Source organism: Mytilus edulis, chromosome 1 (genome assembly GCF_963676685.1).
Source record: "Mytilus edulis chromosome 1, xbMytEdul2.2, whole genome shotgun sequence".
Lineage (NCBI taxonomy): Eukaryota > Metazoa > Mollusca > Bivalvia > Mytilida > Mytilidae > Mytilus > Mytilus edulis.
The window spans coordinates 95,953,131-95,980,508 of NC_092344.1; the positions used below are offsets into that span (position 1 = coordinate 95,953,131).

The 27,378-nt window shown below is 31.9% G+C and overlaps 1 protein-coding gene across 2 annotated transcripts; it reads left to right on the top strand.

The window, feature by feature from the left end:
• On the top strand, nt 1-27,378 carry LOC139515866 (TPR repeat-containing protein DDB_G0287407-like). 2 transcript variants are annotated; one of them, XM_071305606.1, is made up of 23 exons: nt 1-139; nt 5,855-6,057; nt 7,103-7,171; nt 8,061-8,170; nt 9,035-9,168; nt 9,674-9,804; nt 11,102-11,197; nt 12,108-12,263; nt 12,600-12,730; nt 13,217-13,328; nt 13,950-14,057; nt 14,520-14,693; nt 17,344-17,531; nt 17,998-18,167; nt 19,614-19,785; nt 20,388-20,508; nt 21,037-21,165; nt 23,265-23,383; nt 24,394-24,526; nt 24,926-25,042; nt 25,305-25,448; nt 26,145-26,225; nt 26,540-27,378. In XM_071305606.1, the coding sequence occupies exons 2-23, from the start codon at nt 5,905-5,907 to the stop codon at nt 27,335-27,337; spliced, it is 3,546 nt and encodes a 1,181-aa protein (XP_071161707.1). In that variant the 5' UTR covers nt 1-139; nt 5,855-5,904; the 3' UTR covers nt 27,338-27,378. The 2 variants fall into 2 exon arrangements, with proteins under 2 accessions (XP_071161707.1, XP_071161716.1); XM_071305615.1 differs by having other exon boundaries at nt 10-274.

The window sequence follows — 27,378 nt, forward strand, 5'->3', positions numbered from 1 at the left end:
AATGTTGATGGAATTCTCTAGTCAAGAAGGCTAGAATCCTAAAAAATCTGATTTGGTCGCCCGACAAATTTAACTTGCTTATTTGCTTGAGAATTATTTATGTAAATCATGCTTGATGTTGTGAATTTCTTTAGTAATAGTAAGTTAAGTCATTAGTCCTTATAGCATCATGGTATCATGCGAACATTTTGACGACAGGAAAGGTACATAATTTGTAAGCCCAACTGCCGATCTGGTTTGTTCTTGAACTGTGCAAGGGACATGTGTGTTCAAAGTGAGTGATAAGATCGACATGCTATTTACATCACTGGATCGATGCCACTGCTGGTGGACGTTTCGTCCCCGAGGGTATCACCAGCCCAGTAATCAGCACTTCGGTCTTGACATGAATATCAATTATGTGGTCATTTTTATAAATTTTCTGTTACAAAATTTTGAATTTTTCGAAAAACTAAGGATTTTCTTATCCCAGGAATAGATTACCTTAGCCGTATATTGCACAACCTTTTGAAATTTCGGGTCCTCAATGCTCTTCAACTTTGTACTTGTTTTGCTTTTATACAACTATTTTGATCTGAGCGTCACTGATGAGTCTTATGTAGACGAAACGCACGTCTGGCGTATTAAGTTATAATCCTGGTACCTTTGATAACTATTAACTATCTTAATATGAAAACAAGGAAAAGAAATATCTTGAGAATCTTTTTTATTAGTGAATCATTGTACAATTATCGACAATTAGCCTTTAGATCTATGTCATGCTACAATTCCCTTTCTATTATTTCTCTCTTACTAATTTATATGTATACTGATAAAAACCAGCCTACTGATTGCCCTTGGAGCTCTTGCAGATGTCAGTATAATTGTAATCTCCTAGTTATAGCAGTAAAATTATTAAAGGGGCAAAAAATAATAATAATTAGGAAGGGACATGTAGCAAGTCTACTATGTCATGTACAATATTTATACATATTACAGTAATGGTATACAGAAAATTAAGTTAAATTAATAAAATTAAGCATTTTCCTGTCTTAATACACCTTATCGCTATTTGGAAATATGTCCTGCTTGACCAGAGAATGGGTCTCGCTTGAAATTTTACTCATACATAGTGTTTTATCTAAAGCAATTTAGCATGCACTATGCCATGCCCTTTTTCTTCTGCAAAATTTGAGCTTTCGAGACGCGACAGCCATACTTCCATGACGGCCATAGGATGTGTCGGCCATACCACAACATCGTCCACGGGACATATCGGCCACACATTGTGAGACGTATCGTCCACACTTTAATTATTTTTTTTTATTGAGATTATAACATAAGATATAAAATGTAATAATAAAATAAGTATTTATTCATATTAATAACTTAAATATGATATTTTAGTATTTTTTTCTGCACAAGAGATATACTGTGCACCTTTATTTATTCTTGTAAGAGTTATCTTTACTTGATCATCATCACTCGTATTTACATCTTGTTTGGGCCATATTACATGTATGTAAGTATATTATTGGTTTCTTTATTATCAGTTATAAACAATTTCTGAAGAATAATTTTTATCGTAATGTGATATAAAGGCATCTTATTTTATATGAAGTTTAATATTTAGGAATGTTGACTGTCGCTGTCGATGAAGATATATAAAAAAAAACATGGACAATACGTCTTTTCAAAGTATGGCTGTTTCATCTTTTCAGGGTATGGCCGTTTCATCGTTTCGGGGTATGGCTGTTTCATCATATGGACGTCATGGCAGTATGGCCGTTACGTCCTGCATCGCTCTTTGACGCCATGTGACCTGTAACATTATATAGATCGAGAGAGGGTCAAGGTGCTGTGTTTTTTACTGATATAAGGGCGGGAAGCATTGACTAAAGTTGGTTGCATGTCATTTTAATCACTACATCGAGAATGGAAAGGGAACATCAGATCATTCTATCTTATTGGCAAAATAAGTTTGCGATACTTTAGAAAGATGCCTGAAGAAAATTTGTAATCCATTTTTGCATTAAAATGGTCATATAATTTCCAAATTACGACCTAAACATCTTTTATTTTCGTAAATTTTCTTCATCTTGGGAAACGGACCAGCTATGAATGAATTCCGAATTCTTACGATAATGACTGGACGCATGACTGGCACAACTTTTAATTTATTTATTAGAATAGAACAACCATGGGACTCTTATTCTTATGTTTTTAACCGGATTTTTGTGACAAAAATGTCGGTTATGATTTGGGGATGTACGGCGGGCGGCCGGGCGGCCGGGCAGTCGGGCAGTCGGGCGGCCGGGGGGTCGGGCGGGCGGCAATCAAATGTTGTCCGTGCATTAACTCATGAACCGTTCAACCAAAGCTTTTAAAATTTTAATATGTTGTTACTGACAACTAAATGAAGGTCAAGTTCAATTATGGCGATTTTGACTTTTACCGTTCAGGAGTTATGGTTCTTGAAAGATTGAAAAATGGAGTTTCCAGTCGTGTCCGTGCATTTACGCATGAACTGTTCTACCAAAGCTTCCCAAATTTTAATATGTTGTTACTGATGACAAAATGGAGGTCAAGTTCAATAATGACGATTTTGACTTTTACCGTTCAGGAGTTATGGTTCTTGAAAGATTGAAAAATGGAGTTTCCAGTTGTGTCCGTGCATTTACGCATGAACTGTTCTACCAAAGCTGCCCAAATTTTAATATGTTGTTACTGATGACAAAATAGAGGTCAAGTTAAATAATGACGATTTTGACTTTTAACGTTCAGGAGTTATGGTTCTTGAAAGATTGAAAAATGGTGTTTCCAGTCGTGTCCGTGCATTTTCTCATGAATCATTCAACCAAAGCTTTTGAAATTTTTATATGTTGTTACTGATGACAAAATAGAGGTCAAGTTCAATAATGACGATTTTAAATTTTACCGTTCAGGCGTTATGGTTCTTGAAAGATTGTAAAATGGCGTTTCCATTCACGTTGTTGCATTTACTCATGAACCATTCAATCTAAGCTTTTCAAATTTTAATATGTTGATACTGATGACAAAATGGAGGTCAAATTTGATATTGACGATTTTCACTTTCACCATTCATCAGTAATGGTTCTTGTGATATTGCCAGGACACAAATAAATATTAATAAATCCGGTTTGCTGTCGTTGTGACAGCCTCTTGTATTATTATGTCCCAGCTTAACTTTGTTTAATTTATATATAATATCTTTTTAATGAGAAACACTGAATTTCATAAACATTTTAACAGAGAAGGGCATAGATGTGATTAAATTAAACAACTTTGAATTTGAATTGTTACTTTAATTGTTTACCAAGTATGAATTGAACAATATATAAAAAAAAAGATACATGTACACCAATGTACATATAGCCGTTTTTATTATGTAAAAACTCAACATTGTAGGGCCTCGGGCAAATGAGCACTTCTCTTTCAAATCTCACCTCCCCTCCCTATGAGTTTCAAAAAGAGAAGTCAGTAGTGTGAGCCCTGAATATGTAAACAACTATTTTATTTATGTGCCCTTTATTATATAGTGGACTCTCAAAGTGCCTTTTTAAAAAAAAATGACCATGCCCTTATTCAGTTCTAGATAAAACAATTTGCAACCCTCACTTTTCCATTGTGGCATCAGATATTCTTTTATGACGTCAAAATTCTATGATGTCCATTAATGGGGGACAAATAGCGATAAGGTGTATTGCATTAATTAAGCAAAACAAAATTTTTACAACTACAGAAAACATTTGTTAGAAGATATCAGCGGTCTATTGTAAATTAATATATCATGCAATGTTTCTGTCGTTGAATAAAATGGCAAACGAAGTAACAGGTAACTGATGGTAACTGGTCGTGAAGATGTCCTACCTCCTGACTAACCCTTTTATATAGGTCAATTTACAGTAAATGGTATCTATAACAGATTTTTAACCGGATTTTTGTGACAAAAATGTCGGTTATTGATTTGGGGATGTACGGCAGTGGGCCGGGCAGGCGGGCGGCAACCAAATGTTGTCCGTGCATTAACTCATGAACCGTTTAACCAAAGCTTTTAAAATTTTAATATGTTGTTACTGACAACAAAATGGAGGTCAAGTTCAATAATGACCATTTTGACTTTTACGGTTCTGGAGTTAGGGTTCTTGAAAGATTGAAAAATGGCGTTTCCAGTCCTGTCCGTGCATTAACTCATGAACCGTTCAACCAAAGCTATGATACAATGATTTGGAGTTTCCTTATTTACAAAGTTTTTCGTTAAAACTTACATTGAAAGGTTTACAGAGATTAAATCCTTATTTACCAAGGAAAGTGCTTCCTATAACTCCTTTTATTTTAAAACAAATTTATGAGTTAATGGATTTAAATGACACCCAGGATAAGACTTTCTGGAGTTTGTTTTTGTTAGCCTTTTTTATGATGAGTAGAAAATCTAATCTTGTTCCAAATTCAGAAAAAGAATTTGATGAAAATAAGCAATTATGTAGAGGGGATATTATTATTGAGAATGATGTTTTAATAATTATTTTGAAATGGTCTAAAACAATTCAGTTTGGACAAAGAAAGTTGAGAATTCCCATTTCTAGTATTCAGGGAGTATTTTATGTCCGGTTAATGCATACAAGAATATGATCAAAGCTATTCCTGCGGTTAAAAAGGATCCTGCATTTTGTAAAGTTAAAAGGGGGCGCATTCTACCCATTACTTATAAAGAGTATCAAAATAAGCTTCGATATTTAATACAAAAAACAGGTCGTAACTCTTTATTTTACTCTACTCATAGTTTTAGAAGAGGGGGTGCAACATTAGCTTTTGATGCTGAGGTTTCTACGGAATTAATTCAACTTCGATAATGACCATTTTGACTTTTACGGTTCTGGAGTTTATGGTTTTTGAAAAATGGCATTTCCAGTCCTGCCCGTGCATTAACTCATGAACCGTTCAACCAAAGCTTTTAAAATTGTTACTGACAACAAAATGGAGGTCAAGTTTAATAATGACCATTTTGACTTTTACGGTTCTGGAGTTATGGTTCTTGAAAGATTGAAAAATTGTGTTACCAGTCATGTTGTTGCATTTACTCATGAACCGTTCAACCAAAGCTTTTCAAATTTTAATATGTTGTTACTCAACTTACTGATGACAAAGTGGAGGTCAAGTTTGATATTGATGATTTTCACTTTAACCGTGCATCATTTATGGTTCTTGTAATATTGAAAAATGCCAGGACACTGATAAATATTAATAAATCCGGTTTGCTGTCGCTCTGACAGCCTCTTGTTAATAAACTAGAATTAAGCATACAACTTACATGACTTAGGCTTGATGAACTGTAAATATAGATGAATTAATTTTCTTTAAATAGATAAACATTTGTATAGTTGGGTGAAAAAACTATCTTACTGTCATTTCATGGCTGTATTTTTTCATAGAAATAGCTGTGCTACATTTGTAAATTTGAAATATTTTATTTTAGTCTCAGCCAAAATTGTACCTTCTCTTTGGAATGAAAAATTCTAGGTAACCACTCTAAATAAAACGTGTATCAGAGATTTAAGTTATAATTGTGGCAGCTTAAATTTTGGAAGTCAATATACAAGAAAAAGAGAAATTTAGTAGTCCACAATTTTAAACCCTGTTTATAATAGATGAGATACATGATCAAAAAGACATTTCTCCTTTTTGACAACAATGGACAAAATACACCTACTTCAGGCATGTAAATAAATACTTTTGATCTTTAATGGGAATATTCTTAGCACATCCATACATGCATTCTTGTTTCTCAATAGTTAACATTTATAAATGTTTTTATTTTTATTTTAAAATTATGCAACATTAATTGCTTTTCTAGATGTTAGAATTGATGCAAATGTGAATAAACAGCAGTAAGGAGCCATTACTATGGCAACTGGAGGCATTCCAGCTCCTGGACGTTCAAAGAAATTACCTGAAGTCCCAGTTAGAAAAGGAGGAAAACAAAAGAAACCTGTTAAAGTTTTCATCACAACATACTCTGATGAATTTTATACTGAGAGAGACATAGTAAGAAAAGAGGTATGCAAGTTTATTACAAACACAAGATATTATATTAGACACAACTACATTTTAACAAGCAACTTCATTTTGTGTAAGACAAGAGGTTTCGTTATGTATACCTTTATCAGTTTAAAATTATTTACCTGAATATGCAAAAATTATTAGACAGAAGTAAAACAAATGTATAATGTCTTCTTCTGTTAACAATTTGAAGCAGTACAATATTTATAAAGCATGCATACCAATACAATACATTCATGAATATACTGTACATCTATATTAAATTATGACATGATTTGAAAAAAATGATTTGTGATGATGTAACATAGAACAATATAGAATGCTTTTTATTACATAAATAATCTATCACACTTGGGTCCCTGTTGATTAAGATATTTATCTACTGGAGATGGTTTGAATTTGAAATTTAACTATGAGAATGGATACATATTATTATCAATGTGGTAAAAAGGTACAATCAGTTACCCTGATGATTTGTTGAAAAATGCCAAGTGCAGTGGTCCAACTAAATATTGACAGGATTTAAAATGCAACAAATTTGATAAATGTGTAGTGAATTTAAAATATCAAACAGGTCAAAACTAGTTTAAAATAAGACATGTGAAAATAGTTTACACAATTAGAAACCTCTCTATATATGAATTCATATAACTGTTTATAAATGGTTACATTATGATCCTTAGCTAGTGACATGTGTCTGGAGATTAAAACAATAAAAGTTATCTAGTGACCAGATGAGAAGGGGAATCAGACCTTTATCAGAACTCTGGGATCAGGTGTTTTTAAGCTCAGGATTTCGGGATTGACCCTTTCAGGATACAGGAATTCTTTTTTCAAATTTCAGGTTGTCGGGATTTAGATTTATTTAAATTCGGGACCTCAGGATTTCGTGTTTTTAAGTCCAGGATTTTGGGATCAGGACCCCTCCTACCCCCCTCAGATGATATTAGAGATAATTAATTAGTTTATTTCTAAAAGCATTAACAGTTCATTAAAAAAACCACCATCCTTAGAATAATAATAACATATATATTACTTCTAGGTGCTGCCTGAATTAAAGTCATGGTGTGAATCAAAACATCTAACAGTTGAGGAACAGTTTGTGAAATGGGTATGGATAATAAATACGGTGAAACTAAAAAGGGAAGGAAATTAAAAGAGTATTGTTGTATTAATTTTGAAAATGAAAATGTTTAATCATAAAGTTATCATGCACATAAACATGTGGAGGATTGAACTAGTTTTAAAGTATTCAAAATTTCAGACATCAAATACACAGTTTAAAACCTGTACAAGTAAAGCAATAACACTTGAAGTTGTTACAGAATACTAACTGATAGCAATCTTAGAGCACTTATTTGATATTGTAGACATCATGCTTACACTCTATGATTGGCCATAGTATTTCAAAGTAGATGGCAAAAAAGCGTCATGAACACAATAAAAAAACCAACTTGAATTCTGACATGAAACATTTAAGTCATCTTAGAACTATTATTTTGACACCTTTTATTCAGTATTTGAATACTTACATTTTGGCAATTGTTTAAGACAGTATCTTTCTACAAGTAAAACTTATATCAGGCTAGGTAATGTAATGAAAACTATTTCATCCATGTTAATATGAAAGTAAGAAGATGAGGTATTATTGCCAATAAGACAACTCTCCAACAGAAACCAAATGACATAGAATTAAACAACTACAGGTCACAGCATGGTCTTCAACAGTGATCAAAACCCATATATCACATAGACAGTAAGCTATATAAAGTCCTGAAATGACAAATATAAAACAATTCAAAGGATGAAAATAATGGTTTGATTTATGTACAAAACAATGAACGAAAACAATTATGATAATTAGCACTGAACAACAACCATGTGCACTGAATTACATATTCCTGACTTGGTACAGGCATATACATAATGTTGCTAAGTGAAACAAGCTCTGTGAAGCCAAACCCTGAGCATGTTTATATTTGTAAATGTTTTCTTTTTAGGGATCTAAACATCCAGACAGACGAGATGTTACTGAATTAGAGAAAATACAGACTTGTATAGAAACATGTTATTTCCAAGATGTAATGCCTATTTTTATCAATATAACAAGGTAAGCAAACTAAAGCAATGATAATAACTAATTTTTGTAGCTTAATATTTACATAAAATGAGAGATTGTTTCAGGTTTTGTTACAACATTTTGTTTTACCTAAATATTAGTATATATCTTGGATATTGTAATGAAAAGGTTTCATCAATATTGGAGCAGATATTTTTATGCCCCACCTACGATAGTAGAGAGGCATTATGTTTTCTGGTCTGTGCCTCTGTTGTCCCTCCGTCCGTGCGTCCATTCGCTTCAGGTTAAAGTTTTTGGTCAAGGTATTTTTTGATAAAGTTGAAGTCCAATCAACTTGAAACTAAGTACACATGTTCCCCATGATATGATCTTTCTAATTTGAATGCCAAATTATAGTTTTGACCCCAATTTCATGGTCCACTGAACATAGAAAATGATAGTGCGAAGTTCAGGTTAAAGTTTTTGGTCAAGGTAGTTTTTGATGAAGTTAAAGTTACATCAACTTGAAACTTAGTACACATGTTCCCTATGATATGATCTTTCTAATTTTAATTCCAAATTAAAGTTTTGACCGCAATTTCACGGTCCACTGAACATAGAAAATGATAGTACGAGTGGGCAATCCGTGTACTATGGACACATTCTTGTTTCTTAATATTTTAAGTAGCATCTAATTATTAAATATTAATAAATTGATAGCAGACACATTTATTTTATTATTTCTTGTCTTGTCTTTGCATTATATAATGTATATATATCAATCCAAAATTGATTTATATTGAATGAACATTATCTTTATCAACATGATATTGCTGTTGAGTGTTGAATTGTTAAACAATGTATACATGTATTACTGATTTGGTATTATGTTTTTGTTTTGTTTTTAAATATCAGTGAGTCAGTTGGATGGGTGCCAATGTGGGATGAATGTCCTGATGAAGTTGTAGAAAATTACATTGAAGCCTATGGATTAGTTGTAGAAGATTTAGAAGTTATGAATGGTGCCTTTAGGCAAGACAATCAGAACTGTAAGTTTTTGATAGCTAAAGATTTTTTTTTAATTCTGTGTGTTATTCATGTTAACCATGATGTTACTATAAAATTAGTGTAGGTCACAGAGACAGTACACTTACATCTCTGAAATATTAAAAATTACACAGTATGAATAAAAACATATTTAGTGTATTTCAATGAAAAGATGAATCTATGACATGTATACACATATATTTTTTCTGTCAATCATAATACATGTAAATAAACTAGTTCCATGTCAGATGGTCCAATTAGATACATATATGCACACAATTGCTTGATCTGTGATATTGTCTTTTCAAATGGCACTTGATGTGTCAATGATATTTTGCATAGTTAGAATATTGTAGAAATAAAATTAATTACTGTTAAAATTACAAAAATCAATTATTGTTTTATTGAGAGCATACAATGTATTTCTTTCCTAACATGAATGATAAATAAAGAATAATGTTTATGTAAAGCTTAAATTATTCCATTTCTTATTTTATTCACACATAGCTTTGTTTATGATGAGAAATGATGACTTTCTGAAAAACCTTCCTATAGATGACCAAAAATATTTTCTAAAGAAAACTCCAGCAAGTGAAACGGTCATCAAAATTGGAGATAAAATTTCACAAAAGTTTCCTGTAAGTAATAACTATATCATTTATGTAAGAGAACTAAAAAAATCATAGTGCTTTTAAGCACTGAAGGGTAAAGATTGATTTGATTTTTAATTGGGAAGTAAAATTAAACATTACATTGTATAAAGCATTGGTTGTAGTTGATTCAATAACAATTATGAGCAATTTTAAAGATTACTTAAACACTGACATCATTCATATTTTTTAGAACAGAGTTCTTAGATTCCTACACCTTACATAAGTTATGTGATTTTCTTCACAACTATATAACATCATTTTGTGACTTGAATATCTGGGCAAATATTACATTGATAAATTTCTGGAAATGTTTATGGCTAAGATGTTAAGGGTGATATGATTAATGAACTATATCGTGTGTATCTCAAAAGTGGTGACAAACCTTGGAGGATTAAGATATCAAGTCAGTATTGTAGGGTTTCATACAATCTTTACCCCAAAAATTTTTTAACACTGAAAACTTGAATGAGTGTTGGCTTTACATTAATTGGCAAATATTTCGTTTTTATTTTATTCATGGATATGTTATATTTTTATTGCATAGTTAAAAGAAGAATTGTGAAAGGAATCTTAATTATTAATTTAATGACTTTTGCATTGAAACAAAAAATGGTTGGTTGGTACCTTTTTAAGTCCCCCTCCTCTCCCCAAACAGTCAACACGCTTTTGTTATTTTGCATACATTAAATGCACATACCCATGGTTAATCCATGCTTTCAATCTTTTCTGTGACTATGGTAATAAAATTGAGAATGGAAATGGGGAATGTGCCAAAGAGACAACAACCCGACCATAGAAAAAAACAACAGCAGAAGGTCACCAACAGGTCTTCAATGTAGCGAGAAATTCCCGCACCCGGAGGCGTCCTTCAACTGGCCCCTAAACAAATATATACTAGTTCAGTGATAATGGACGCCATACTAATTTCCAAATTGTACACAAGAAACTAAAATTAAAATAATACAAGACTAACAAAGGCCAGAGGCTCCTGACTTGGGACAGGCGCAAAAATGCTTAAATACATATATGTAATTTTGAAGAATTAATTGGAATATGAATAACAAATGAGTGTTGATTTCTACATAGGGTTACTAAGCCAGAAAGGACTTTTCTGTTTAGCCATTTCAATTTAGATAAGACATGCCATAATGGATATGTTTATTTCCTGATAACTTTGAAATCCCTCGTGTGTTTATTATTCAGCTTCTTAATTGTTTATTTGTTATTTGTTCTTGTTACTTGTTTGATGCCCTCTCAGATTTTTATTATTATGTATTTTCAGATAAACAGAGTAGTAAAATATAACTGTGAGGAATACAAAGGTTTAAGTTCAAAGAATAAACCCAAATTAAAACTAAGTGATTCTTTCAAACAAAAGGTAACAGATTGTGCATTTAGTATATGGAATGTATTTTTTTGTGTCAATTTGTTATGTTTTTTCGTCATGATTAAAATGGTTAAAAGAGATGTTATGTCAATGTCAATGAGTAGGGATTTACACAGGGTTCTGGAAAGGGCAGGGGACCTTAAATGAAAGCTGGTTATTTAATGACAAAGGGCATACATATAGTATTGATATATAGGACAGATATTGAACAGCTTAAGACAATTAAAACTATCTTCTAAAATGAAGATTTATTACTTATGGCACTAGTTCAACCAAAACATAGCCATTTGATTACAGTGATTAGCAAGATCCCATGTTAGGATTGATTGATTTTTAAAATTTTACACCACTTTAAGCACACAAAGCAATCACATAGCAGCCAGATTTTATTGACAGAGGATGTTTATCCATAGCTTATCAACTTCTTGAATTCCTGTTACTTGCAGGGAGTATGATTTTTTTAGTAAAGCTCAAAGTTCAATTTGCGGATTGAAGATGATTCCTTTTTATAGGATAATTGATTTTTATGCCCTACCTACGTAGGGCCATTATGTTTTTAGGTCTGTGCTTCCATTTGTTTATTTGTCTGTCCATATGACCATCCATTTGTCTGTCTGTTGTTTCGTCTGTCCTGCTTCAGGTTAAAGTTGATGGACAAAGTAGTTTTTGATGAAGTTGTAGTCCAATCAACTTGAAACTTAGTACAAATGTTCCCTATGATATGATCTTTCTAATTATAATGCCATATTAGGGTTTTGACCCCAATATCACAGTCCACTGAACATAGAAAATGATAGTGCAGGTTGGGGATCCCTGTACTATGGATTCATTCTGTTTAAGAATTGTTCTATACAAGTTTATATTTTTTGTGGTTGAACAGACATTTTTTTGTTTGTTTCAGATTTTAGAATTTTGTAAACAAAGAATTGGATGTGATTACTGCGGTGATCAGGTGACATCTTACAGTCCTGTTGACAATACAGTATCTCAGGAACATCTGACGTACATGAAGAATAAAAGTTCCACGGTCATAGGAAGAGATGATATTATTAAAGTGGTCAGTACTATTTTTCCCTGATAACTGTTAGTATATAGTTCAAAATAGAAAGCGTAACCAACTAAAGAAAGTATTATTCTTATACATCCCAGTTGAATTTGAAAAAAAGGTCAATGACAATGTACTAATTGGAAAAATAGCAGTCTGAATTTGATGTTATATAGTAATTCAAAATCATTCTTAGGTAGACCTTATGGGTAAAACAGAACCAATATGAAATCAAATTCCCAATTTCATAATGAGAAAACATGACAAACCATAATACTTATGAATATTTCAAGTGTAAATAGGTATAAACATATGTAAATCTCTGTAACTGTGGTCTATCTTTTTTAGATTGAAGATTACATATTCAAAGAAGAAAAGGATGTTCCATTATTTGTTATAGGGGAGGCAGGTATAGGAAAGTCTTCTGTGATGTGTAAAGCAGCTTATACTATTTACAAAAATCTTGGACATATACCCTGGTAATTGATTCTTGTAATACATACTGTAATCCAACTTGTTTTCATGGAAACTTTACTTTGTGTTCAGTCTTTTTTAGACAACTTTGCAGCTGTTTAATTTCAGGATGTCCAAATTTACTTGATGTATTTGAATAAGATTAGATCCAAGTTTTACAAGTTCACAACAATTTATATTCACAATATTTTTCTATATGCAAAAGTCACAAAAATTGTTCAACTCCTTTAACCTGGATAGATGTTTTATACCACCAATATAGTATTACCAGTTCTGAACAGATATATCGTGTGCATGAGACAGTTAAAAGTGTCATTCTATGTTTATTTATAAGTGTCCTTATTTACTATACTTTTTCCACAAATCTAATTTTGAATCTATACTATATCATAGAAAAAAGCCATTGAAAATAAGTATTGGGACTACTTGTGTAAAATAATTTTCTCATTGTCAAGCACAGCCCTTTATCTTGTTTTATGTCATATTTTCAGCCCTGGAGGTAAATCTTGGACTTTGTTTTTCCATTTTGTTGGTGCTATTCCTGGTTCTTGTTGTTTAGAGACTATGTTAAAGAGACTGTTAAAAGAAGCAGACTTAGTTAACGTAAGCATTTATTTTTTAAAATTGAGAAAGGAAATGGGAAATGTGTCAAAGCGACAACAACCCGACCATAGAGCAGACAACAGCTGAAGTCCACCAATGGGTCATCAATGAAGTGAGAAACTCCCGCACCCGTATGTGTCCTTCAGCTGGCCCCTTTAAAAATATGTATACTAGTACAGTGATAATGGACGTCATACTTAACTCCAAATTATAAACAAGAAACTAAAATTAAAAATCATACAAGACTGACAAAGGCCAGAGACTCCTGACTTAGGACAGGCGCAAAATTGTGGCAGGGTTAAACATGTTTATGAGATCTCAACCCTCCTCCATACATCTAGCCAATGTAGAAAAGTAAATGCATAACAATACGCACATTAAAATTCAGTTCAAGAGAAGTCAGATTTAACTCTTTTTTGTTTATATACAATTTTTATAATGGAATAGGTAGCTTTAAGACATATTACCATTGTTTATGTTCAATAGTGATTCTTTTTAACTACATGTATCAGTCTGTTAATCTTTGTTATTTTCATTTCATTTTAATTACCTGAAATATCTTGTATGCAGTTCATTGTTTGAGTGACCAGTTTCATCAATTATTTCTTTTTTTTGTTTCAGGACTCCAGCATTCCAAGAGGTGTGGAGGCAACTGCCCAGTCTTGTTGTAGTATGTTAGCTAACCCCAGTATTAAGCCTATTATTATATTTATAGACGGTTTGAATCAGGTGAGATATTTTTAAACATCAAGTGTATTTTCTCACAGGAATGTTTATATGTTGGACATTTTCACAGACTTTATGCTCTTAAATTTCTTTTGTTTTTCAATTACATGTAAATACCAGGTAAAATGATAAGCAGGGCCTAATAACCAAGGCTGCTTAATTTTGAACTAGCCCTTAAATTATAGCTGAAAATTTCATAGTCCTGATGTTAATCATTCATATTGTGGCAGATTGCTGAAAAACAGGTCACACTTACTTGACTTTCCAAAGATATTTTTATGTTACGTGGATCATTGATAATGTATATTTATTGTGATACTAAGGTTAAACCTTTATCATAAATACTTTCAACATAATTTGTAATAATTTCAAGACATGTCAGCAGGTGCCCTCTTGTTTAGATAAAACATGTCAGCAGGTGCCCTCTTGTTAAGATAAAACATTCCATTTTCTCTTTTGATATAGTTTTCTGATGATCAAGCTTCAAAAGTAATGAGTTGGTTACCAAGGAAACTAGCTCCACATGTTAGATGTATATTTTCCTCTGTTACGGACTCACATCAGTACAAAACAGTGATTAGTAGAGAATCAAAGCCTATAGAGTTACCGTTAGAACCTCTAGACAGACAGTCTCGTAGTGTAAGTAATATATTCATCAATTGTTTACGGTTAGAACCCCTTGACAGACAGTCTGGCAGTGTAAGGTAAGCTTAAGTTTACAAAAGGGTGAAATATCAGCTTAAAGGGCCAACCCATGGTAAAATAAATATAAATTCAACCCTATATGAAGTTATTCTATTCTAAAAGAACAAAGAAAACAATTTGTTTGGATTGAAGTGCTCTATGTGAAGAGAAATATTTGGTGTTCCTGTAATTGCACACAATATTAATATTGATGTTAACAGCAAAGAAAATTGAATAGAAACATTTTTTAAAACTATATAGAATGACATGATAAGACTGATTTGGATAAATGTAATGTAATTGCTGATCTTAGTTTCATTTAAGAAGATATGGACATTATACAAATTCTACAATTCTTAGTTTGTTTTCATGTTTTGACTACCGGTACTTTCTGTTTCCAATTCTTGTATTTGACTAATATTCTTATTCTTACGTCATTGTTCAATGACATCATTTACACCATCTGACGTGAAGTAAATCATTCATCAAAAGTACTCGACATGGGAGTAGAATTGGAACAACCCAAACAAATCATGATGTTGGTTGTTTACCAGCTGACATACATATATATTTGTATTTTACCACAGACTCAGAGTGTCTGAAGAACGTCATATTAGAATGAGGCTTATTAGGGCCCCGCCTTTAGGCGGGTCGCCCTATAGTGATCAGTCTGTCCGTCCGTCCGTAACACTTTAACTTTGTGTCCGCTCCATATCTAGAGAACCATTATGATTTCATACTTTATACTTTACATGTTTATTAACCACCACCAGAGGGCGTGTCATGATGTATGTACAACTACCTAGGTCAAAGGTCAAGGTAAAAAAACTTTGGTTTCAGTTGACAACCCTGTGTCCTGTGGTGAAGATCGTGTCCGCTCTATATCTTGAGAACCGTTATGATTTCAAAGTTTATACTTGACATGTATATGAACCAACACCAGAGGCTGTGTCATAATTTATGAACGACTGCCTAGGGCAAAGTTCAAGGTCAAAAACTTTGGTTTCAGTTGACAACCCTATGTTCTATGGTAAAGATTGTGTCCGCTCTATATCTTGAGAACCGTTATCATTTTAAAGTTTATACCTGAAATGTATATAAACCAATATCAGAGGGTATGTCATAATTTATGTACAACTTCCTAGGTCAAAGGTCAAGGTCAAAAACTTTGGTTTCAGTTGACAACCCCATGTCCTATGGTAAAGATCGTGTCTGCTCTATATCTTGAGAACCGTTATCATTTCAAAGTTTATACTTGACATGTATATAAACCAACACCAAAGGGTGTGTCATAATTTATGTGCAACTTCCTAGGTCAAAGGTCAAGGTCAAAAACTTTGGTTTCAGTTGACAACCCCATGTCCTCTGGTAAAGATTGTGTCCGCTCTATATCTTGAGAACCGTTATCATTTCAAAGTTTATACTTGACATGTTTATAAACCAACACCAAAGGGTGTGTCATAATTTATTTACAACTTCCTAGGTCAAAGGTCAAGGTCAAAAACTTTGATTTCAGTTGACAAACCCATGTCCTATGGTAAAGATATAATTTTTTAATGCACATTATTCACAGCGGGGCCCACAGAGATGTCTCCGATCTCAATGATATCTAGTTTTTTTATGAAATTGGTGACCCAAGTCAAATGTATCTGCATAACTACTCATGAAACACTCTTTACAGCCTTCAGAGTTCTGTATTAAAGATTGTTATTATTTTGAAAACTTTTTAATCACTAAAAATAGAAATAAGAAGGGTAGACTACAGGGAAAAATTCTTATCTTGTAAATCATAAAAGATGAAGAAATCTGACATGATCTTTCAGTATTTCAAGATTACTTACTTAAGTTACTATCTATTTGTACCAAAATTATCAGACAAATGGAATGTGTTGCTCTGAAATATAGCATTGCAAATTAGCTTTAGTTTTCACATTAATACATTTAGCATAAAACATAGAGTGGGGTGCTCATTTTCGCCACATCTTTCCATGTTTTCTACAGTTTATGTTCAGGTCTAAATGTTTTTGAAGTATACTGATATTTCTATATGAAGATAACTTCAAATGCAAAATATACTTAAGCTTGAAAACCGGTTTGTTTTAAGAAAATCATCTGAAAAGTTAGATTAAAGGGTGTTTGAAATTGCCGGATGTTTTGTCAATGGGGGACACATATTCGCCGTTTTTACACATCTATTTAAAACCAAATAACCGCAGCTTTTAACAATTTTTATCAAATCAATTGCATTATAGATGAATAGCAGACATTTCAAAGGTATAAAGAATTCAAAATTAGGGCATTCAGTCAAATATTTACTTAGAAATACTTCTTTGAAATCGTGTTTTTTATTCAGGAAATTGTCCGAAAATCGTTGTCCGTTTTTCGGTCATTTTCGGTAGGAGTCGCAATTTTGTCTCAGTTTTAAAAAATATTATATTTGTTATAAAAATATAATTTACGGGTACATTTCTTCCATTTCAGCCATCCTTTGAAGTTTTTACACCTCAAAATCCTTAAACGGCGAAATTGTGTCCCCGGCGAAAATGACCACCCCACTCTACAGGTTAGGTCAGTAAATTTATTATGATAACTGTTTCTCTTTCAGATTTTAGCAAAAGGTTGGTGCAAGAAATTTGACCAAGAATTAACGGGTACACAGTTGGATGCATTACTGTCAAAATCCTCCTCAGAAAACCTTTTGTGGTTGTCATTAGCTTGTGAAGAGATCAAATTGGTCTGTGACCTGGACCAAATCGATAAAAAAATTAATGACCTGCCAGAAGGTTTACCAAAGTAAGTAAACAAAACTATTGAATGATTTTAATTAAAGAAATCGATAGATAGTAAGAGAGAAAAAAATGATGAACTAGGTCATTACAGAGAGACAAGGAAAAAAGGAAGATGATAATTTAGAAACTGACAACAAAGAAATCACACTATTGGGTTACTTGAACTACTATATTATGTGTAGATGACCTCTGATGTTCCAGGAGAGTGAGATGTACCATTCCTACATGTAGTTACTTTTGTTTAAAATCAAGATATAGAACTTGAAAATGAAAATTATTCAATATTGCAAGATACTGAATATTTCTTTGACCATCTGTGATACAAATACAATAAAGTGCAAAAGATGCAAAATTTATATTTATCAATTAGATTTTTAGCAATTAGATTTTTAGCAATTTCTCAGAGTAAATCATTTCAAAGGACCAGTTAATGCAGTATCTGATGTAGACTTTTCTCCTTATAATTTCAGTTTATTTGAATACATGTTAATGAGACTGGAGAATGAATCAGGTAGTAACCTTGTCATAGGTACTCTATGTCTTTTGGAAGCTTCATTTGCTGGATTATATGAGCTTGAATTGAGACAGATATTAGGTCATGAAAACACATTGATGCCTCCATCACCATTTGATGAAAAAGGTATAGAAGATTTAATAACATCCATAAGTACTAATGTATTTAGTTATATCCAAAACATGTAGATGAAACATGATATTCATGCTTTTTTTTGTCATTTTGAGAATTGTTTAATTGTTATGGCCTTATAACAATGAAAGGGGTATCCATGCCTTTCAGCATTTACCAGTCATATGTTACAGCAATAAACTAGTCATGTGTTATAGCCTAAACCAGTCATACATTACACTCTAGACTATTCATAATTTACCAGTCATATGTTACAGCAATAAACTAGTCATGTGTTATAGCCTAAACCAGTCATACATTACACTCAAGACTATTCATAATTTACCAGTCATATGTTACAGCAATAAACTAGTCATGTGTTATAGCCTAAACCAGTCATACATTACACTCTAGACTATTCATAATTTACCAGTCATATGTTACAGCAATAAACTAGTCATGTGTTATAGCCTAAACCAGTCATACATTACACTCAAGACTATTCATAATTTACCAGTCATATGTTACAGCAATAAACTAGTCATGTGTTATAGCCTAAACCAGTCATACATTACGCTCTAGACTATTCATAATTTACCAGTCATATGTTACAGCAATAAACTAGTCATGTGTTATAGCCTAAACCAGTCATACATTACACTCTAGACTATTCATAATTTACCAGTCATATGTTACAGCAATAAACTAGTCATGTGTTATAGCCTAAACCAGTCATACATTACACTCAAGACTATTCATAATTTACCAGTCATATGTTACAGCAATAAACTAGTCATGTGTTATAGCCTAAACCATTACACTCTAGACTATTCATGTGTTATAGCCTAAACCAGTCATACACTACACTCTAGACTATTCATGTGTTATAGCCTAAACCAGTCATACATTACACTCAAGACTATTCATAATTTACCAGTCATATGTTACAGCAATAAACTATTCATGTGTTATAGCCTAAACCATTACACTCTAGACTATTCATGTGTTATAGCCTAAACCATTACACTCTAGACTAGTCATGTGTTATAGCATAAACGATTACACTCTAGACTATTCATGTGTTATAGCCTAAACCATTACACTCTAGACTAGTCATGTGTTATAGCCTAAACCATTACACTCTAGACTATTCATGTGTTATAGCCTAAACCATTACACTCTAGACATGTGTTATAGCCTAAACCAGTCATACATTACACTCTAGACTATTCATAATTTACAACATAAGCCATGAAATCAGATGGAATTGAATTAAGGCTCGAAAATAGTTTGATCTACAATAAAATTGTTATCCACAATTGTTCTTCACTAGAGAACTGAATAATCATGTCAAATTTTACTTAATTATATACATAATAGGATGAAAAGAATTAAAACTAATTGAAGTAATTTTAAGCTGATTACCAACTTAGATTGTTATTCTACTGATTGGTATTTTAGATGAAAAAGAATCATCTGAGAAAGAAGTTATTAAAGTTATGGATCCAGTTTCTTCAAGAAAATGGAATGCTATTATGAAAACATTACAGCCTTACTTACGCTATAATGGTGAAAGTAAAGAGGGCAGATTGGATTTCTATCATAGAGCACTCAGTAAAGCTGTTCGGAGAAGGTAACCTAAATATATTGTCATGCTAGTATTGATTGACTTTGGAAAATTATAATAGAATACTTAACAGTGGACACCTGGTTTATAAATGTTATCTTGTGTGTCACAAAAATACAGTATGTCAAGGGCCTTTTAATACTTCTTTACTAACATAAACTTTGTGATGTTACTGAATTGTTTTAAAATTGCTATTGAAATTATAACATAGGACCACAAGATTTGCAGGTTATTTTTAAGTTTTTGAGGTTTGAACAGTATTTTATAAAAGATATCTATATTATTTCAGACTTTCTCCTCTTCTGTGAGAAATACAATATAATTTTCTATCTTATAATATATTCTTACTCTAAATGCTAGCTAATGAATTTGTAGCAAATATCTGAACGACTTCTACTAAGGCTTTGGTGTAGATAGTTGTGAGTGATCTATGCATATTGATTTTTGTTGATGACTAAGTGATCATTTCATTATATTTTTATATCTCTAATATTCTTTGTGATTGTTGTAATATACAATTGTTTCTGTAGGTATTTTGTGATTGTTGTAATATACAATTGTTTCTGTAGGTATTTTGTGATTGTTGTAATATACAATTGTTTCTGTAGGTATTTTGTGAAGTCTGAAGATAAAGGAGCAGCAGAAGAACATTCAGAGGAATACTATTGGTGGCATAAAAAGTTGGCCGAATCATTTGAACATTCACAAAATGATGAAAGATTTGTTGAGGTATTGTGACTTTTTAAATTAATCTTAAAGAGCTTTTAATCAAGAGCAGTTATAAACTATTGACTCAAATGTTAAAATACTTTTTGAATTTAAAAAGCAAGAAAGAAAAACCTGACAACTTTAACATACATCAGTTGCCATAGTAATAACCCATACACTTTATCGCTATTTGATTACAATTACTAGACATCACACAGGTTCCTGTAAAATTTTGATGTCATAATACAAAATATCTGACACCACATGAGAAAAATGATTGTTGTATGATGTCAATATTTCAAGCAGGACAGATTCTCAGATCAGCCAGGAATATCGATAAGGTTTATTGTAGGAGGCATTTACAACCAAAAATCTTGTTTTGCATCTACATATAAATCAGCCTTGAATACTCCAGGCAACTTCATTACCTGTTTTACGATGGTATTCAGCCTTCATTAAATTATCTTCAGCCAGTCATAAGTTTCAATTTCTGTAGTACTTTTTCTTTACCTTATTTACTTTAAAGTGATTGGCCTTTGATAATTTCAGGAATACTTGTACCAATTAGTGTGTACAGATGATACTTACAGACTGACTGAATGTCTTTGTGATTGGAGAGTATTTGATAAACTTTACCATGAAGAGTATAGCTCTAAACTGCTGGAATATTGGAGAAAGGTAGGGAATAATCTACACTGTAATTTGTATACTGTTAAGTTTTTAGAATATTGTGGAAAGTTGGATACAAAATTTTGCCATTGAAACAGTTTATCTATTGACAAATATTAGGTTAATGCTTTACCGATTGTTCAATGAATTTTACAAATAAAGATATTAGGTCTAAATTGTTACAATATTGGAGAAAAATAGATGGTTCTTAGTTTTCTTTACAATAAACAATACAGTTCAAATTTCATTGAATATTTTTGTCGAGCCTGCATCTTTTGTTGCAGAAAGCTCGACATAGGGATAGTGATCCGTCGGCTGTGGCGGCGGCAGCGTTAGCTCACTTCTTAAAAGCTTTATATTTTAGAAGGTGAAAACCCGGGATGCTTCATACTTTGTATATAGATGCTTCATGTTACGAAGTTCCCCTCAGTCACATGTCCAATGTCCTTGACCTCATTTTCATGGTTCAGTGACCACTTGAAAAAAAAGTTCAAATTTTTTGTAATGTTGAATTCTCTCTTATTATAAGTAATAGGATAACTATATTTGATATGTGCGTACCTTGCAAGGTCCTCATGTCTGTCCGACAGTTTTCACTTGACCTTGACCTCATTTCATGGATCAGTGAACAAGGTTAAGTTTTGGTGGTCAAGTCCATATCTCAGATACTATAAGCAATAGGGCTAGTATATTCGGTGTATGGAAGGACTGTAAGGTGTACATGTCCAACTGGCAGATGTCATGTGACCTTGACCTCATTTTCATGGTTCAGTGGTCAAAGTTAAGTTTTTGAGTTTTGGTCTTTTTATCTAATACTATATGCCATAGGTCAACTATATTTGGTGTATGGAAATATTTTATGATCTTTATGTCAGTCGTGAAGGTTTTATTTGACCTTGACCTCATTTTCACGGTTCATTGCACAGTGTTAAGTTTTTGTTTTTGGTCTATTTTTCTTAAACTATAAGTAATGGGTCAACTATATATGTTGTATAGAAGCATTGTTAGCTGTACATGTCTGCCTGGCCTGGTTCATCTGACCTTGACCTCATTTTCAAGGTTCATTGGTCTTTGTTTAGTTATCTTGGTTAATGTTAAGTTTATGTGACAGTTGTAATAAAGCTTAGCTTTATACTTAGGACTATCAACATAATATCAATGATTAGTATCGAAGGCGAGACATTTCAGCGTGTGCACTCTTGTTTTGATAGACATAGGGATATGTCTTACCAATGAGAAGATAGCACCATCTACTTAAATATATGTAGTAATTGTTTCAATATTTATAAATTATCGTTGATCATCTCAATGAGATTGATTTTTTCGCTTGAGCCGGTATGGCAAACGAGTTGAGATGACCGATGATAATCTGTTTATCGCTATTTTACCTATGACAACATTGTCAATTTCATGTCAATTTCATTAGCAACGCTAGTAGTTTCTAGCGATAATTTTCCATCTCAAACAAGTAGTATGATAAAAATTATCACAAACATAGATCAACGGAAAAGTGCTTAAAATAGGGATAAATAATTATATGTGGTGAACCAACACCTGATTTGGTAGTTATCAAGTAGGATTAAAATCTGCTGGATACATTAAGGTATTCACAGTAATCTTTCTTCAATTTAATAGACTATTTAACATTGAACTAATGTGTAATATCATTCTATGTATTTGGCCCAAAAACTTTACTCTTGTTGGCAAAATAATTTTACCTTAAAAAACAAATAAGTTTGCAGAAATAAAGAAAACAGTTAATTATGCAAGAAAAGTTTAGGAATATTTTTCACCTAAATTGCTCCAGTATTTAACAAACATCATTTGTGATTTTTTTTCCATTAGTAAATGGTTCTCCAAATTCCAAGTTTTTCTCATTTTACAGATGTTATTTTCCAGTTTGTGAATTCAAATTTGTAAGATTAATTTCAAATCTCAGTATTTTATGAACTGATAGAGTCTTAGATAAATAATGATGTAAATAAAAAATTAAGTGCTAGCGCTTAACCATGCAACAGTAAAGTTTCTATTATTACTATATTAGTAGCCAAATGCTTATATTACTAATGTTTTTTAAAAGTTAGTAAAGTAAATATTTATGTTTATAGGTAGGAAGTACTCATGTTATGATAAATAAATATGGTGAAGCATTACACGGACTAGAAGCCCATTCAGCACATAAAGAGGAAGCTGTATCTATACGCTATGAAAAAGTCTGCAGGGTCATGTATGTTACTTTATCTGGTTTGAAAGTCTTTTGGATTAACTGTACTTTTAAAGAAAACTATTTAAGGAATGACTGTAATATTTTTTCTGTCTATGATGAAATAACATTAAAAATTTGGTGCACACTGAATAACGTGCGTAGCGGGTTATTTAACAGTAGCGCGTTATTCAGTGTGCACCACATTTTTATGTTATTTCGAATAGACAGAAAAAATATTACAGTCATTTCTTATAATTTAATTCTAAATTCCATTTTAAACCGTAGAAAACCATGAAAAAACGTTGATGACGTCACGGTCACATGACTAAATTATGTCTATGGGCTCATAACAAAATGACGTCAGCCAATCAAAAGACGAGTTACATCCAAAATTAAATTATTTGAAAATACCAACAGCAACCAAACATATTGAAATGATAATGATAATGATAAAGATGATGTACTTTGAAAATCCTAAGGATTAAAAATATTGCACTTTTCCTGTTTTTGTGTTAAAGGTAATTTTATACTCAACAACAGACAAAGTATGGTTTACCATTAATGTTTGAAGAGGTTTTCTGGTACTTTGTTTTGCAAATGGCAGTATGTTCAGCACAACAGCATGTGTTTAATAATGATGTTAAATATATGATGTGATATATTTTATCTAGGCTAAGCATAATTTTATTGAATAAAAACTAATTTATTGTGAGAAATTAACTAGATTATTAAGCAGCCAGCAATATATCAATACTGCCAGAAATGAATACTGTAATTAAACATTTAAAACAACTTGTAAGTATGATATTGAAGCAGCAGTTCCTCAGTGAAACCAAGGGCAGAAGGATGCTACAGGAATGTACATGACTTGGTATATTCTCTTTGATATACAAATACACTAAAAAAGTAAGAAAAAAATCTCGAAAATAAATTCTACAAAATGGACTAGAAAGGACTAATGTCACAAAACTAATATTTGTAAAACAAGTTGGTTAACAGTAACTAGATCTTTATATGTGTATTACCAATAGAGTGCAGTGTGGGAAATACCATGATGCATTAGACCTGCTAAAAACAGCCATGAAGATTGAAGAGAAGGAACTTGGAGCTCGACCACATAGAATGGTGGAGCTTTATGCCCTAATGGCTGAAATTTATGATGAGGTAATTTGCAAACGTTTATCACCAGAATCTTAAGACTGATGTTAGTCAGATATGAAATGGGTTTCTGTCATGATTATTTTCTTACATAGTTATTTTAAAATGGTTTTAATCATTTCTGTCTGAAATGTTCTGGTGTCAATGAAAAAAAAAAAAAACATCTGCAGAAAGTTTCTCTATTGTACATATGGGAATATGGAATTTTCTTTACATATACAAATCTGAAATGTCCTGTAGCTTCACCTATAATGATTTATTCACCTTTATTGTTCTTTTAGTTAATGTGGAATGCAGAATCAAATTCATAAACTCATATGTATTGTTATGTTCATTGATGATCAACACACAAATATTTAATGTGATAATGAATGGTTAGTCTATGTGATAATTTTTATTTTGCAGAAATTAAAGTTAAATGATTTTGTATCTCCAAGCCAGTTACCAGATCTGAGGAAGACTATTCACTATGGAAAGAAATCAATAGCCATAAGGAAAACTCTGCCTGGCACTTACCATAAAGTAAGAAATAAACAGATTTTGATATTAAAAGAAGGAAATGTGGTATGATAACCAACGATACAACTTTTCCTTAAAAGGTAAATTCTAAGGAAAATACAACCACCAATATTCAATTAATTTGAATGCCTCTCATTCCTTCCAAAGGATAAATTTTGGAACAGCCCTCACAAGATTATTTAGTAAAGGACTTTAATTTTCAAAAGCCTTTCTTATAATATGCAATCTAGCATTAACTTATAAAGTTGGGTAACTTCTGTTTCAGTTTAAGCTTGGGATGAGTTTAATGAAGCTAGCATTTAACTTAGAAAGTTGGGAAGCATGTGGTGGAGGACCAGAACTGACTGGAACCTCAGCTTTAGAGGAAGGCAATAGATATATAGACAAAGCACTCAAAATATTTCAGGAGGTATGAATATAAGATTTTTGCTTTGATTACAATTGGCTAAATTGGTGTAAACAATATTTTACTACCGGTATGAAATTAATTACATCTTGTACAATATAAACTTACATACACCTTTATGATTCAGAAACAAGCAACACATGCTTATATTAATCTTTCTGTTAAACTCTTAAATATGCCAGGCTTATAATTAAAAAATCCAGACATGTCAAACAATTTATGAATAGGTATATGGTTTTTTTTCTTACAAACTGGGTCAATAACCAATTTAATTTTCAAATTTCTCTGTTTTTATTTTTAGTTCACCACAACAAAGTAATAGGGACCTTGATAATAGTTTTGTATCCTTTTCATGCTGAAGTTTGAATTCCCTTTAGTGAAAGTAATAAAGTGTCTGAATACACATGAAATATTTGTCACTAGAAATAATGAATATGTAATCAGCAATCAAAAGATCATTCTCATAATTGTTTTATCAATTTTCTGGGTAAAACGTTTATAAGACAAGACTAGATTACCTATGGTTTAAATCATGTTTTAAAAAGACTTTACATATGATACTAGTGTTTAGTATATCTCTCAAATTGACAATGAAAAACTGAATAAATAAGTTGTTGGAACTTTGGAAAGTGATTGTAACTCTGACTGTAGAAACAGATTCACTTAATGATGAAATAAGAAAGTGTATATATTTTTCAGTTAAACGACATGGGACATTACGCAGAAGCTTTAATGACTAAAGGTGTTCTTGCTAAGAGAGGAAGTATGGAACAGTTAAAGGTAAACCTCTATAGAATAGAGCAATTATTTTTATACAACTCAATTTCAAGGCAGAATTTTATCATTTTTACATTCTTATCTTTTAACTACATGAATTTATATAAAAATAGATAAATCTCAGTGGTGATTTCTGAATAGTTAGCTCAGTGTGCAAGTATATGCAATTTGTCTTTGCTTGTATTTTTTACTTTTATACATAGAAATTTTAATTTTAGCCACTTTTCTATTTGTATCTAAGAAATATGACAACAACAAAAAAGAAAACAAACAATGAATTAATTACCTTTGGCAGTTCTTATTTTCCTCTTTTTCAGTTGTATAATGAAGCAATGGACTTGTGTATGCAAATGTATGGAGAATATCATATTCTGATGTCAAGACTTTATATAAACATAGGTATTGTTTATGAGGATAACTGTGATTATAAAAAAGCTTATGAATATTTCAAGAAATGGGCTAGAATAAGTGAGGAAATTCTAGGACCTGATCATCCAAAGACAAAGCGTGCTAGAGGTGTGCTCAGAGAAAGTAGATACCAAAACATTGCCAGAAATTTAGATGAATGGGAAAGAACTGGCCATGATTCCTCACCTGGGGAAGAAAATGTTGATGAAACAGAAAGACGAGATTTAGAAAACTTTTACGATGATTCTTCTGACCAGAATGATATCAATTTAGTGGTCAGTGACTGTAACCAGAATCTGGTTTCGGTTGGCAATTTGCCAAATAATGAACAAGATGCATTAAATAGTGAAGAGGAAGTGTCGAATGGTTATTTTGAGGAAGCATCTTCACATGATGGGAGTAGCAGTAGTAGTGACAATGAAAGTGAGAATTCCGATCATGAAAATTTGTATGATGATTGTTTAGATGAGTATGCTGAACAGTATGCAATGATTAACCCAATAGATGACAATTTAATGAATGAATTAAATATAAATATAGATGATAATGACGATGTAGATGATGAAATTGAACAAATTACTTCACGTGAAAATTATGATAATGAAGCAGAGACAGACAATAGATATGCAATTTATGCTGGAGATAACAATAGTGAAAATGAATCTGATAATTGTTCTAATACCAGACAGAGAGTAAACCAGTTATGATTATTAGTTTGTCTTAATAAAATTAAGGTGGACTATTTTAG

Excerpts from the sequence above, each read along its gene's own strand:
- LOC139515866 (XM_071305606.1), top strand. The coding sequence starts at position 5,905 with ATGGCAACTGGAGGCATTCCAGCTCCTGGACGTTCAAAGAAATTACCT. Across the intron at positions 14,694-17,343 it reads TAGACAGACAGTCTCGTAGT|ATTTTAGCAAAAGGTTGGTG; the intron begins GTAAGTAATATA and ends TTTCTCTTTCAG. Across the intron at positions 21,166-23,264 it reads TGCTGGAATATTGGAGAAAG|GTAGGAAGTACTCATGTTAT; the intron begins GTAGGGAATAAT and ends TTATGTTTATAG.